General features: G+C 32.6%; 1 protein-coding gene across 4 annotated transcripts; it reads right to left on the reverse strand.

Moving 5' to 3' along the window:
• Positions 1–743: 743 nt before the first annotated feature.
• LOC132614170 (TGACG-sequence-specific DNA-binding protein TGA-1A-like) lies at positions 744–6,743 on the reverse strand. Of its 4 annotated transcripts, none has more exons than XM_060328552.1 (9): positions 6,328–6,743; positions 4,957–5,155; positions 4,751–4,825; positions 4,334–4,393; positions 4,126–4,203; positions 3,959–4,022; positions 2,845–3,116; positions 1,777–1,994; positions 744–1,354 (listed from the first exon to the last, which is right to left on the reverse strand). In XM_060328552.1, exons 2-9 carry the CDS (start codon positions 5,143–5,145, stop codon positions 1,306–1,308), a joined length of 1,005 nt encoding a protein of 334 aa, XP_060184535.1. In that variant the 5' UTR covers positions 5,146–5,155; positions 6,328–6,743; the 3' UTR covers positions 744–1,305. The 4 variants fall into 4 exon arrangements, with proteins under 4 accessions (XP_060184535.1, XP_060184534.1, XP_060184537.1 ...); XM_060328551.1 differs by having other exon boundaries at positions 1,764–1,994; positions 6,328–6,734; XM_060328554.1 differs by lacking the exon at positions 6,328–6,743 and adding an exon at positions 4,553–4,625 and having other exon boundaries at positions 1,764–1,994; positions 4,751–4,821; positions 4,957–5,095.
• Positions 6,744–15,162: the final 8,419 nt, after the last annotated feature.

A 15,162-nucleotide genomic window follows, 5' to 3' on the forward strand; every position in this document is an offset into this window, starting at 1 on the left:
AAGACCTAATTTTTTTTATTAATATCACAATTTTCATGGACAAGTTTTGAACTTTTAAGTTCTCAAGACCCTGTCAGAAGTAGCAAAACAATAATATCTATTTTGGGGCAGATTTAGACACCTGGTTATGGGTTTATGCGAACCCAATAAATTTTGTTTAGACCTTGTATATATCGGAATCTACTAAATTTCTATAAATATTTGATTATGAATCCATCTTTTATTATAATATTAACTGACACCATTAGAGGAATCAACAATCTTCTGAATTCACCTATATATCTATTCATGACAAACTTGAAGTGTATGAATATAGGAAAAAAAACATAGTGAGATAATACTAGCAAGAAATGGCTCAAGCATTTACATTGAACTCAAGTTCCCAGTACCTTCATCTTCATCTGAAAACTTCAGGCACTATACACAGTTTAACAATATTTTGGAGTAAGTCATCGTTCGACTTGGTTATGCACATGCTACCAAGCGAGCAGAGGCAGATGTAGCCTTTTGGCTACGGATTCATCTGAACCAAGAACTTTCGGTACGGAGTATTATATATATATATATATATATATATATATATATATATATATATATGAAAAACCTACTAAAATCTCAACAAGTGATAGATCTGAATCCATAATTTTAATAGTACAATGAGTTCATTGCATGGTTGAACCCGTTAAGTTTAAATCGTGGATTTGGCTCAGCAAGTGAGCAACAGTCTTCTGGACCAAAACCAGTAAAGGTAAATATTTAGATGCAAATCTTTAAAATTCATAATTCTCATGAGAAATCACAACATGATATTGGCAATGCCATTGTTCCGCAACGTATGTTATTTACAGCAATTTCTCATCTCCAACACGTTCAAAAGTTGCTCGGTAACGTAATACCACTATAGAGTCTTGAATCAGAGGAAAAATCACAAAATATTTATGTGAGCTTTCCTCGGACATTGGACAAGTAATTCGAGATCCCCTCCAGACCTTTTGGTTTACAGTAGCCAAACCAATGTGAATGAAAAGAAAAATGCAATTGCGATGTTCCATGTCACGGTACAGCAGAGGATATGTACAACTAATATATTCATATTGAGAAGATTTATTGAACAAGTGGTAGATTTTAGCTTACACTACACAGTATCATTTCTGAAGGCAAAACTCCTAGAACGGTGTATAAAGGATCTTCTCGGGCTTCATTATGCAGGCTCACGAAAACGAGCAGCCCAGTGTGAGCTTAAAACGCGAAGTCGTTCGAAGTACTCCCCCAAGGCAAGTAAGCCCTGAGCTGCTTGGTGCGTATTCAGGATGCGGGACATCTGTTGGAGTGTTTCTTGGCGAAGATGATCTGCCTATTTCCAGAAAAGGAACAGAAATGAATCACGAGAATGACTCGACTATCCGTATCAAAGACGTCCAGAGAATAAAATGAATGTACAAACAGGTTAACCGGTTGTCTTAATTCCCCCTCTGCCTTAGCCACAATTCTCCTCTAGTAAAAACTTACCTCCACTCCGTGTTTACACCAAAGATTTAACCTTAGCAGTTACAAATGAAAGTGAGAATTCACATCACTAAGACATGGTTAAGTGGTAAATGTGTATGTGCAAGACACGTGTCTTACAAACATTGGCTTGGTATGAACATTGGGTGGGGTAAAGTCACAAGCTTCTAGGGGTGCATATGAATGAAATTTATAAAAATCACTTTGAAAGCTAGAACTGCTATATAAAGGAATGAAAATCGAATACGAGATACTACCTGATTTACGAACCTAACAAGAGCTTCCAGCTTTTCGATGGCAGGCCCCATCTGCGGAAGAGAGTAATTTCCTTCACCTAGTCGGCCAGCTGCAATGGCCTCAGCAAGAATCTGATGGAGTTTTACCATTCCTTGCGACAAGGCATCTTCTGCTTGCTGACACGATTGGGTGAGGTTACAAACATCCCGAAGTTGTTGTTCTGTCAAGAGTTCGAGATGTGGTGTGAGAACCTGTAAAAAAATCTCGTATTAAGCACCGTTATCAATAGAAGACAAATAAGAACAAGACGATTATTCACAAGTTTAGAGAAAAGAAAGAACATGTGTTTGGCTTTGGTGGTGAATTCCAACTAATTGACAAAGACAATAGACACATGGACTAGATCTCGAGCATCAATTAAGATAGTCATTCATATCAAGTTCTTGATTAAAAAAAAAAAAATTAAAAAAAAAAAAAAAGTGGAAACAACTTTTACTCTAACATAACCACCTTTTAATCTTTTTGTAGTTAAAAAAGAAAAGAGATGGTTTTGATCTCCATACTCTTGACTATAAATTAGAAATCATATTTTTGGCTTCCAGAGATAGGATCAGAAAGATAAAGTACTATGTTCGGCGGTGATCATCTTAATAGGGTTGATCCGATTCAGACATGTAAGCATACGGCTTTAATGGGGCTTCCGATTATGGACCTTTTGAGGCAATCAAGATCCACAAGAAAGCACAAGAGGAATTAGAAGAAGAATGCATACAAACAATACAATAGTAAGAAACTCTGGTCCAGATTTAGATCTAACAAAAAAATTGTTGTCAGCTAAGATAAGCAAATGAAACCGACAGATGCAAAGCAGAATCAGATCAAACATTATCTCGACATATACTAGCAACGCATTGCTTCAACATAAATATAATCAGATATTAGATATACTTGTACAAATATTGGGGCTAGGTTACATTTCCTATTGACTAGCATGCTTAATCATGAAGGAGAATTGGACGTTGGTTTGGGAATTTATACCTTTGATGCATCCGTTAATTTTTTTCCTTTTTCTTTTGAATAATGTGCTGAAGCGTTCATTACCTTTAGAAGCTCGGATGGCCGAAACCCCCCAATCCACATAAAAAGGCGTTCTGCTGATGTCTTCCACATGCCAGACATGATATATAGGACATCAGCTTTAGCAGCCGTAGCTTTCACGCGAAAGAGATCAAAGTAGTGGTTCAGGCAACCGTCAACAATAATGCGCAATTCCGCTTCACCAATTTGAGAATGCAGAGCATTCCGTAAATCATTTGTTTGTCTATTTTGCTCTTCCACCCAGTGACCATACTCCGTGTCAAATGCAGCAGTTCCTGTGGATTCGAGATGTTAAAGAAAGTTCAAAGAGAAGAAATAAACAAAAATAAGAATTCATAAGAAACTAGAATTGCTCTCAATTTGGTCTTATCTGACACACATTACTAATGATTTCCACTGTGATAAGAACTGCTATGTTGCTCGGATTCTTCAAAAATGTAACCGGGTGCGTGTCGGATCCTCCAAAAGTAATGCATATTTGGAGGAGCCGACACAGGTGTGGCAGTATTTCAGGAGAGTCCGAGCAACATGAAGTACTTGATAAGTAAAACAAATATGATGAATGAAGGTGATGAATAAGGATATCAATGACCCCATTAATATGCTAATAAAAAGATGCTTCAAATAATATCCAAATAATTATATATTCATAATGAGTAATATGTAAACGTCTGTGGGTGAAAAGAAGTAGAAACGGTTCCCTTTATTAATAAGAAATGAGTGTCTGACCGAAAATCATACAAAATAATATGGAAAGAACCAAATTCATTTCTATAGCTTCTCTATTCAATAAGTCTAATTTACAGATCATGCAGAATAATGATTCCGTTTTATGCTTAATCCACAATTAAAATGCATCCTCAAGCATCAGTGATCTAATCTATTAACTAGATCCAATAATTGGCATTTGAGGGTGATATAATGATCTTAATATTTAATGAAAAGTAAGCAGCAAACAAAAATATGGAAAAGCTTGTTTCACTGTGTACTCAATAATGAAACTAAGATAAAGCTCGTGTCTGAATTCTTTCCAAATCCTAGCATAATTTAATTTCTCCTACAGATCCGAGCGTGAAATTTGATTAAGTACATGAAAACACGGAGTGAACCGACAAACCTGAGCTAGCAGCTCCAGAGTAACTTAGCTGGCTAGCATCTAAACCGCCACCTACATACAGACCCTGTTGCAAAATGTTTGTCGATTGTTAGAACATTCATTGCATTGATCAGCTAGAAAGATCACAAACTCAGTTCCGTAAATAAGAGTAATAATTGTCCCTTTACCTGTTTTCTGGCCCGGTCTAGTTCTTGTTCCAATTGAATCAGCTTCAATTTACTATTTTCTAACTGCTGAACATAGGCCTAAGTAACACAATGTAAACTCCGAAAATTAGTGACTCGATCAAAACACCAAATTGTCTGGTTCAATATGGAAAAGTAAGAGGTTGGTTAGGAATGTTGCATGATAAAATTGGCAAAACTCAAGGAATACCTTCTTCCGCAAACGGCTTTTACGAGCAGCCTCACGGTTTTGTGCAAGACGTCTAAGTACCTGCATATCAGGCTTGGACATAAATTTTATTGCAACAGCAATTTATACTTTTGAGGTCTCATTTCCGAAAAAGAATACTAAAAAAAAGGAACAAAAACCTTAAGAAAACAGGTAGATGATATAAATTGGCACTTAGAGATTTTAAACAAAAGTTCTTGCCTGAAAGCATGAAGCCGCAAAAGACATATATTTAAGATATTCTTCAACATTTCATTGTAACAAGAAACCTCCGCTACAAAAGTTGTGAATTCTGTTTTTACTAAAAGGGACTAAACATTTGAAAGTACGAATCAAAAAACCTTCATTTAAGATCACTATTGAAGACACAAGACTACAAGAACAAGAACATATATTTACCTTCTCGATCGGTTTACTTGTTTCGGCTTCATATCTACTAGAAGTCCCTACTGTTCCATGCGAAGTATCTTCTGTCTAGACATATTAACTATATTAATCAGTGCAATATGCTGCATAACTAAAACAGAGAAAGATCTCTTTTTCTTTATCGATAAGGCTAAAACACAGAAAGATGTGAAAGAGAAAAAAAAAAAAAAAAAACATACCTCATTGTCTAGTCTTTTATCCATCATCGGTATCTGGTCCTCCAGGCATTTCTCAACTTCAAAAATCATGGTTGCCGCTGTATTAGGGCAACTACTATTGAAATCATCCCACATGCCCAATTGATGCATCGGATCGCATATACCCATCCTTCTTGAGGCAACGAACTGAGTGTATGTTGAAGAATTCATTGTGCATGGACTGAGGTTTAAAAGAAACTAGTCAGCTATTGTTGACATGAAAATAGACAAGCAACAGCGCATAAATTGATATAAAGCACAAGAAAGAGGCATGAAATGAACTAAAAAAGAAACTTATATGGCACGAAATGAACTTTTTTCTATGACACTGATTTGCTATACATAATTTGGTACTAGTGTAGACAAGTGTCTAATACTTCTAGGAAATTGGTAACGACAACTATGGACTAGAGACCATGAGACATACATCTTGTAATATAGTCTTTAATCACAGGAATTGGAGGTACTTGGAACGAGAAAATAGATACTCAGATCAATGCATCTCTATCATTTGAGATATCAAAATCGATGTTCTTCCATTCTCCGGTATAATGAATGTGAAGAACACGCCTTATAATCTATCACGCGCCACTTCTTAGAACAACTTTCATCCTAATGTGACAAGCATTTCAATAGGATCTGACCATCTGACCATTAGAACGCTTCCACATGGAAAATGGATTTGTTCATAAGACCAAGAAAATTGACTGATCCTTAATGAAAGCAATCCTAATGTTCTTATTCTATGACATTTTGCTGCAAAAGGACAACAAATAAGCAAGTTCATGTACAAATAAGAACTGTAAGCGTCGGATTCAAGTAGCTTTTCAATATCTAATTCGAGAAATCAAGTCATTTCATACAACTTTTATTAGTCCTCTTCACCTCTCTGTATTATTAGCATATACCAACAAATGGGGTAAAAACAGATGAAGAAAACAAGGTTTGACAACACCAATAACCAAATCAAGAAGCTAAAAACTATTGAAAGATTTAATCTTTTTCAGATTATAGACTCAAAACATCACATATAAGACTCAAAATTCCTACAGGAAGGAGATTACATAAGCCAAATATCAATATACACCAATCAGCAATATACTAATTTCATAAATTTCTTGCTCAAAACTCTTGCAGTTAGCACATGACTTTAATCAATAACATCAAAAAGATCCCAACTTTTTTCAAATAAAATGGTGAAAAAAAGTACCAATCCTCAGTAAAAGTTCAAGAATCAATCAAATTAACTTCACTTTCAACCCTTTTGACTTTTAATTAATGCTAAATAACCTTTCTCTTTAATTGTTTCCAAAAATAAACCAAACAAAACAGTAGAAGAGAGAAAGATGAAACCTTAATAGCCAACAGCTCAATTTCTCAGCTCTACTTGAAGAAAGTCTTATCAAGATTCAATCTTGAATCAAATCAATGAAAGAAAAATCCTACTATACTATTAACAGTTCTTGATATTACCCAAAAAAAATATAATCTGGGGTGTGCACCATCAACTTAATATAATTTACACTGCACATATACACATACACTATATATACATATATATAATTCTATGTGGGTAAGCTGGAAAAGGGAGTTAATGGTATCCATATAGATACAGATATTATATATAAATATGTTAGTGTTATTAGCTTATGTATCATTGGGTGTCTACAGTGAAATCAAGATTAGAATTTTAGGATGATAACTTGTCATATTCCCACTACTATAATATAAGAGTGATATACACCCACTCTCTTTATTTTTGTTTTTGTGGAACTCTTTTTCCTTGCTTGAATTTAAGTTGTGTATATCAACAGTGTAATGATTTTTTAAACCATTTTAAGATTATGATGGGATGGATATAATTTGTCAAATCTATAATCAAATATCTCATGTTTCAGCTTTAGAAATGGAAAAAGAAAATCCTAATAGGAATGTTTCTCCTATTTATAAGCCTTAGGTGATATATTCAAAGTACAAATACCGGATACTGGATGGAAATAAACAAAAACAAAAACGGTCACATATGTTTGTGAACTATTGAAAATAGAATGGTTATGCCCTTTTATTCACTTTTTGCCACAAAATACTCTTATCATTGCCCAGATGGAATAAATATGTCCTTAAACTATTGAAAATAGAGCAATTATGTCATCTGTTTAAATTTTGGCACAAAAAAATGTGTTAATCAACCGGAGCAGATATGCCCTTCTTCACTAACGAACTTCACATCGGATATAAATTATAGTTACTCATCGTTAAGTTTTAAGTATTTTGATTGTAAAAATTTTTAGATCAGATTTAATTTATTTATTTGCTCTCACCACCCACCCCCTAGGAGATTGAGATTTGCGCACCAGGTCACTCTCACTCAAATTTATCATTGCTCATTGGGTCCTTAATGTGGGAACACTAATAGCCGCATGCTCTTAAGCCAGATAGATTTATTTGGCCTTTGGAGTTTGGACCATTGTTTTAAAAGACAGTGTCAGGACTCGTCTCGGGGCTTGCCTCAGGGCAAGGCAGTGGCAAAACGCTCTGGGGCTAACGTGCGGGGCTTAATTCCTATGAGGCTTACGCCCTAAGCGCCCAACCGTACGCCCTAAACACGCCTAACGCCCAACGCCCAGGACTCGCCTAACAGTTCTTACACAAATTATATTTTAAATTCTTTAATTAAAATCATTCACCCTCATAATTGTTTAACAAAATAATGATACTTAATAGTTTTTCATCTATAGAAATAGAAGATTGGGTGTAACTCATATAACAAGTCGTAGTATTGGATATTTACTATTTGAGAACGTCGTGAGGGTGAATATCACTTTATTTAAAAAAAAAAAAAACACATAGCGGAATTGTACATTTTCACGTGTCATTGGTCATAAGTCCTATGTATCAGAATTATCATATAATTTTATTTTTTGTTCATGAAGAAGTTATGTTTTAATTGTAATATTGATAAATTTTATTGATTATTTGTTTATAGGGAGATAAAATGAATAGTATGATAGTAATAGTGTTTTAAGAAACTGTGTTTTTTTTCGTGTTTGAAAGTTAAAATGTTAGAATTGTTTTGCATTTCATAATAGTTTTGATTTCATTGTATTGTTTATACTTGTAAAATTATGTTATATATAATTACAAGTTATAAGCGGTGTATAATGGATTGCTTTGATCATTTTTTTTGTGAGGATCAAGCGCGCGCGCGCGCACACACACACACACACACATATATATATATATATATATATATATATATATATATATATATATATATATATATACATATTTCATTTATTTACAGTTTTCTTTTATTTTTTTATGTAATTTTACCTATTTAAAAATATTTATTGTAATTATATTATTTTAAGAAATACTAAAAATTAAATACTCATGGGGCTTACGCCCCGTGCCTCGAGGCGTATGTAAAACGCCCCGCCTTACGCCCCCGCCTTTTAAAACACTGGTTTGGACAATTATTTGAGGACAATTTTAAAGAAAGCACATTTTTATTAATTGTATGACACGTAAAAATCCTACCCACTAGCATACAAAAATTTGCTAAAAAGTTCGAGATTTGATGTGTGGGTGTGTGTGTGAAGTAATTTATTATCTATATATTTGGTACAATTTTTGGACACAAATATACAATTTTGATGAAAATAATTCCATTTAACTATTCAGTATGTGTCGTTACACACTTATCCTACTATTTGAAGATTAAGTAGCAACGTCACTTATAGCATGTTTGGTCAAACTTCTAAAAATAGTTTATTTTAAAAAGTATTTTTTTTAAAAGTACTTTTCAAAAAAGTACTTTTGGCTAAAAGCAGTTTGTGTTTGGCCAATTAATTTAAAAAATACTTTTGAGCAGCAATTAGTGTTTGGCCAAACTTTTGAAAAGTGCTTCTATGTGTATTTTTCTCAAAAGTGCTTTTCAAAAAAGTATTTTTGGGCAAAAGCTATTTTTTTACCTTATGAAAAACTACTTTTGCTACTCTCTAAAAACACTTATTTTCTCTCAAAAGCTTGGTCAAACACCTCACTTTTTTTTTTTAAAATAAGCACTTATTTAAACAAAATACTTTTTGGGAAAAAATAAGCTTGGCCAAACAGGCTATTACTCGCATTACGTACGTGCATCTAATTAATGAGTGATGGTATGCATTTTCATCTATATATTTTATTATTTATTCAAATTTATGCAATATAATAAATTTGAATTTTACTTTTATTTTATATCTATTAATTATGATAAATTAATGTAATTTGATATGTGCATTTCGTCTAAATTGGTAAAAACTTATTCACATCGGGTATTTATATCAGACTAATGGATGTATGTCATGTGTTTAAATATATACAACTATTACTTAACTATGATTAATTAATGTATATATTCACTTTTTTAGAATCTTTTAATTATAATAAATTGCATTAATTTGATATAAACACTCGATGTGAATAAGTATTTACTGCCCAAATTATTTTCGGCGTAAAATTGGGTAAGTGGCCTTGTGCTCGTGGGTAGCACGAGGTACATAGAAGAGTGTAACTCTTGAGAAGTTTGAGGGGATATTTAAAATGGTAGTTGTCACTTCGCGGGAAGATAAGTGACGAAAGCAAACTCTTTGTCGTTAATTACACCTACTCATGCGTGGAAAGCGGGTTTTCTTTTTTAATTAGATTTTAGGGCTTGTACGAAACAATGTTATTTCAATTAAGGACTCTATATATTTGACCGATTAAACATTGAGGGGTCGTTTGGTTTGTGAATAAGATACTGGATTATAATATAAAAATTAATTACGTTATTCTATCCGTCTCAATTTGTATACTCTAAAATTTCATTTTTATCGTTAATGACATGATTTCGAGTACAAAATTTCTTTGGCTTGTTTAGACCATAAAATTCAAAAGTCTTCATTTTTTTTTTCTTAAACTTTGTGTCCCACCCGAACACCCTCATATAAATTGAGAGGGAGGGAGTATTATTTAATAAATATATTTTTATTAAAAAATAATTGTTTTATTTGGATTAAAAATAAAGATAATAAAGTATAATATAAAACACGTGTTTGATTATGTGAGGCTCAGTTCTAAGCCTGTGAGCTTCCGGCTAATGAAGAGATCACTCCAGTCTTTCGAGTGAATGTTCTTATCCCTAAGAATGGAGTAGACCAAGTTTCTAGACTCAAGTGAGGAATAAAATTACACTAGATAAAATTACATTAGATTTTGGGGCTTGTAAGAAACAATTTTAACTGTAAGAAACAATGTTATTTCAATTAAGGACTCTATATTTGACCAATTAAACATTCCGAGGTCATTTGGTTTGTGAATAAGCTATACTGGATTATATATAATATAAAAATGAAGTAATTACATTATAATTTATAAATATACTTTTATTAAAATTACTCCCTCCGTCTCAATATATGTGATACAGTTTGACTAGGCACGGAGTTTGAGAAAGAAAGGAAGACTTTTGAAATTTGTGGTCTAAAGAACCATAGATATTTGTGTGGTTTCAAATCATTTCATTGAGCGTACAAGGGGTAGCTTTAAGCTAAATTATTTCTAAATATATAAATGTATCATTCTTTTTTATACAGACTAAAAAAGAAAATATATCACATAAATTGAGACGGAGAGAGATTGCTTTTTTTGGATTATGAGTATGAAAAAATGAATTATAATATAACACGTGTTTGATTATGTGAGGCTCGGTTCTAAGCATGTGAGCTTCCGGCTAATGAAAGGACTACTTCAGTCTTTCTGAGTGAATCGTTCCACAAGATGGAATAGACAAGTTAACTTATACAAGAGTGAGGAATAAAGTTACACTCGATAAGCTTGGATAAGTTCTTACTTTCAATTTTAATCTTGAATTTATTAAAAAGAACTTTATATATATGAGCTTTGGAGGAGGCCAAATATATCATTTTACTGTTTTATTACGGAATTATTAGCCAGATAGCGTATGGTATAAAAATAATATTACAATTATGATACGAATAATCCCGAAATTGCTTATGCTGAATCAAAATTTCAATTAAATACGTAATAAAACAATCTCACATTTTATTCCTAAGATGGCCGGTGAGTGAATAATCGCACCATCATTATAAAAGAACTTAAAAATTATCTTTGGAGAAGGAAAATTTGTTTACGGGACGGAAGATTAAAAGAAAATAATGCAAAGCTTACATATATTGACGTACTTTAGGACATTGAGGCCTTTGTCTAATTATGATAAACTAAATTAATACATGAAAATAATAAACAAATTTCCAATGACATGATATCAAAATCTTAAATTTGTTTACTGGTCTAACAAATAAAAATTTGGAAAAAAGAAAAATAATTAAATATCAGAAGAAACTTACTTTATATAGCTAGATATTTTATTATTTTAAGGTTTCATCTAATCACAAAGTAAATTAGTACATGAAAATGATTTTAGGAAAATTACAACATGATATCGAGTCTTCAACTTGTTTACAGGATGTTTCGAATTATTAAAATAAGGGAAAAGAAAATTAACCACAAGAAGAAATTAACGAGAAACTTACTTTGATGTAATTCTTATGTATTGGGATCTTAGATGTCTAATCACAAAGTAAATAAATATATGAAATTGTGACGAACTTTCAAATTATGACGAGAGACGTGATATCAATGTCCTCGTCCCTCACAAAGTAAAATACATGAAAATGATTGTTTTTTTTTTTTGTTAAAGAAGACTTTCAAATTTATTATGAGTCAAAGCAATTACTTTATGTGTTTATATTTTAAATCGTAATTAATATGTAGAAGTGCAAGAACCCCTTAATTTAGCTAGGTTACGTTTGTATGTCGTATTTGTACTTTTACAAGGAAGACTTAGTGCTTATATAATATAATGTTTTTGATGTAATTTGAGAGACTTAATGCATGTTAAGTCAATGTATATTAACATTAGAGGCTTTATTCGACGAATATGTGACTATTATTCTATCATACATAAATTAATATATAAATTCTCACATAATCTAATGCAGATATCATACTGCCAATCAAATATTCTACAGAATAATGTAATGATAACTTCTTTTTACGCGACCAATCAAATAAATTTTATTTTATGTGAGATTTTATAGTGAATTAGTTACACCACATGGTCAAACAAACAATCCTTAGTGGGTGATTAAAAAAAGTTAAAAGAAGTTATAACTACATTAATGCTTTCAAAAGGCAGTAGAAAGAAGCCACCTAGAGCTGGTGATCATTTTTGTGTGTACATATATATTGAAAAAGTTTTTGATATCTCATGCAACTTTTTTTAACAATTTTGCTAGTCTTTCCCTCCTTCGCTCAGCACTGATCTTTTGACTTCAAGTACCAAATGATTATTAGCCAAAAAGAAGCTAGAAATTGAAAGTGTCGATTGTCCGATCCGTAGAGTTTAAGTTCAATCCACTAATAATTTTAAAATATTTATATAATCAGATCATGTAAAAAGTAATTACAAATAAATTTATTTAATAACATTGATTGATAACTTAAAATAGAGGGTAAACAAAATTGTTATAATGAGTTAAATTAAACTAATAATATAATTCTTTTTTTTATAAGTTAAATCCATATTGTTATTATTTTAATCCTCTAATGAGCATGAAAAGACGTGGCTTTGGCTAAGTTGATAACGTGTGAAACAATAAACTACACATCATATCCACTAAGCTCCAATGCATTTTTACTAGCATCTCTTTTTTCTTTTGAGATTTGTCTTTTGTAGTAACTGATAAAGCTCTTTTTTAAAAAAAAAAAAAAAAAGAAAGATTAAGATTAGATAGATGTCATAGCATTTTTAAATTTTAATAAACAGATCTTTGTAGTTCGATCGATCGATGGCCTTTTAGTCATCCTAATGTCAACCTCCCCCCACCTAATGATGCCTCTTCAAATTCTGTAGAGATGGATATAACCTAATTAAGCTTTATTGGTTTACTTAATTTGATGCCATGCAGGAGAGGAGCCACGTTAAGCCAAGTAATGTTCGGAAAATTTTAATAATGTATTAAAAAAACATAAATATTAAAAGTAGCATATACATAGCGCAAAATTGACAAGCACTTCTTAATCCAACTAGTCAGATGCATAACAAACTTAATGTATGCTCGGGTTCTAAATGTGTTTCAAATTTTTGAACCTCATTGTTAATAAGAATATTAGGTTTAAAATTCGAACACTAGCTTCTTCAATCGTAAGGATCAATCAACATTAAGCCAAAGTTTCTTTTGGTGTTTCAGACAAGAAAAAAATTTATTTCTAAAGTCTCCATGAATAAATTTTTAAAAATGAAATTTAGTTCATAAATTTAGTTCGTAAATTGAACTGTACATGTTTCACTGATATGTTCAATTTGTATTTGAAATATGTTAGCGCAGAAACGATAAAAAACACAGTAATTAACGTGGTTCGGATCGATGTGATCCTAGTCTAGGGAGAACGGCGAGCACTTTTATTAATATCAAGGGAGAAAGTAAGTTATAAGATTGAATACTCTTAGGTTCTATGTTCTGTCCTACTTAATAAATCCTAGCTAGCATGTATTTATACTACTGGGTCTAATCCTTTCCTAGAAAGGATCTAAATCCCAATAATACTCGAAAACCAACAAAGAAAAAAGTTTCCTTTTATTTCTTTCCGCTTTTGAGTAGGAATTGGCTTGAATATCTTCTCAACTTCACAATTTCCACCTTGAGATGAATTTCGAGCTTCCATATAAACGTCATTCAGTCTAATGTCTCTAAGCCTACGTGAGCTAACTCCGTGTAGGAAACAAGAGAAACTAACCGAAACCTTGTACATACTAGTAGCTCTACCTTGCCCTGCCGTTCTCCATCCCGATGCATCAGTTAATGTGAACTCCTGTCAAATTCATACAATGACTGAACTTGACAAGAGGAACCACCTTGGTCAACATATCCGTTGCGTTGTCCTTTGTGTCAACATTCAAGACCTTAACTGTGCCTTGTTCAACAACATCACGAATAAAATGGAATCTAACATCAATGTGTTTGGTGTGATCATGAAATCTTTAATTTTTTATCAAGTAAATAGCACTCTAGTTATCACATTTTAGAGTTGATTCATGTTGAACCCTATTCAATTCTGACACCAAACCTTTCGACCATATAGCCTCCTTTACTGCTTCTGTTGCTACCATATATTCAGCTTCTGTTGTGGACAAAGCAACTATAGATTGGAGAGTTTCCTTCCAACTTATGGCACTACCTGCAAGAGTAAAGATATAGTCTGTTATTGATCTCCTTCTATCAAGACCACCTGCAAAATCAGAATCCACATAACCAAGAACCAAGAAGCCTTCATTTCTCATCCTACAAAAAGTTAAACCAATATTCGAAGAACCTTTAAGATATCTCAATATCCACTTAATTGCTTCCCAATGTGTCTTACCCGGATTAGACATGAATTGACTTACCACACTCACTGCTTGAGCAATATCAGACCGAGTTCAAACTATAGCATACATAATGCTACCAACTGCAGTAGAATAAGCAATTTTTGACATGCACTCCACCTCTTCCTTTGATTGCGGTGCCATCAAAGAAAAAGTCTGAAATGTTGTGCTAATGGTAAAGTAACAGGTTTACATTTATTCATGCCAAACCTCTAAACTACCTTCTCAATATACTTTTTCTGTGAGAGATGTACCTCACCGTTCTTCCTGTGAATCTCCATTCCAAGGATTTTTATTAGCTTCACCCAAATCTTTCATGTCAAACTCCTTACTTAGCAGTTTCTTCAAATCATTTATCTGTGTCATACTATTAGCAGCAATAAGCATATCATCAACATATAACAGTAAATAAATATTTGAATTACCAGATACGGTCATGTGATACAAGCAGCTAGCAAATGCACTTCTCGAGAACCTTTAATAATCATGAACGCATCAAATCTCTTGTACCACTGTCGTGGTGACTGTTTCAAACCATACGAAGATTTCTTCAATTGACGAACCTGGTCTTCTTTTCCTTCAATAAGGAAACCCTCGGGCTGATTCATGAAGATTACCTCTTCAAGTTCACCATGTAAGAATGCAGTCTTGACATCAAGCTGATGAAGCTTCAAGTCATAATGGGCAACCAAAGCTAGTAACAAATAAATTGAGCTATG

The sequence above is a fragment of the Lycium barbarum genome, chromosome 10, assembly GCF_019175385.1.
Source record: "Lycium barbarum isolate Lr01 chromosome 10, ASM1917538v2, whole genome shotgun sequence".
In the NCBI taxonomy this organism is placed as follows: Eukaryota; Viridiplantae; Streptophyta; class Magnoliopsida; order Solanales; family Solanaceae; genus Lycium; species Lycium barbarum.

What these genes read in the sequence shown, in the direction of transcription:
- LOC132614170 (XM_060328551.1), bottom strand. Translation starts at nt 5,145, where the DNA reads ATGAATTCTTCAACATACACTCAGTTCGTTGCCTCAAGAAGGATGGGT. An exon ending in ATAAAAGACTAGACAATGAG is followed by an intron (nt 4,826 to 4,956) that starts GTATGTTTTTTT and finishes TAATATGTCTAG; the next exon opens with ACAGAAGATACTTCGCATGG. An exon ending in AAAGCCGTTTGCGGAAGAAG is followed by an intron (nt 4,204 to 4,333) that starts GTATTCCTTGAG and finishes TGTGTTACTTAG; the next exon opens with GCCTATGTTCAGCAGTTAGA.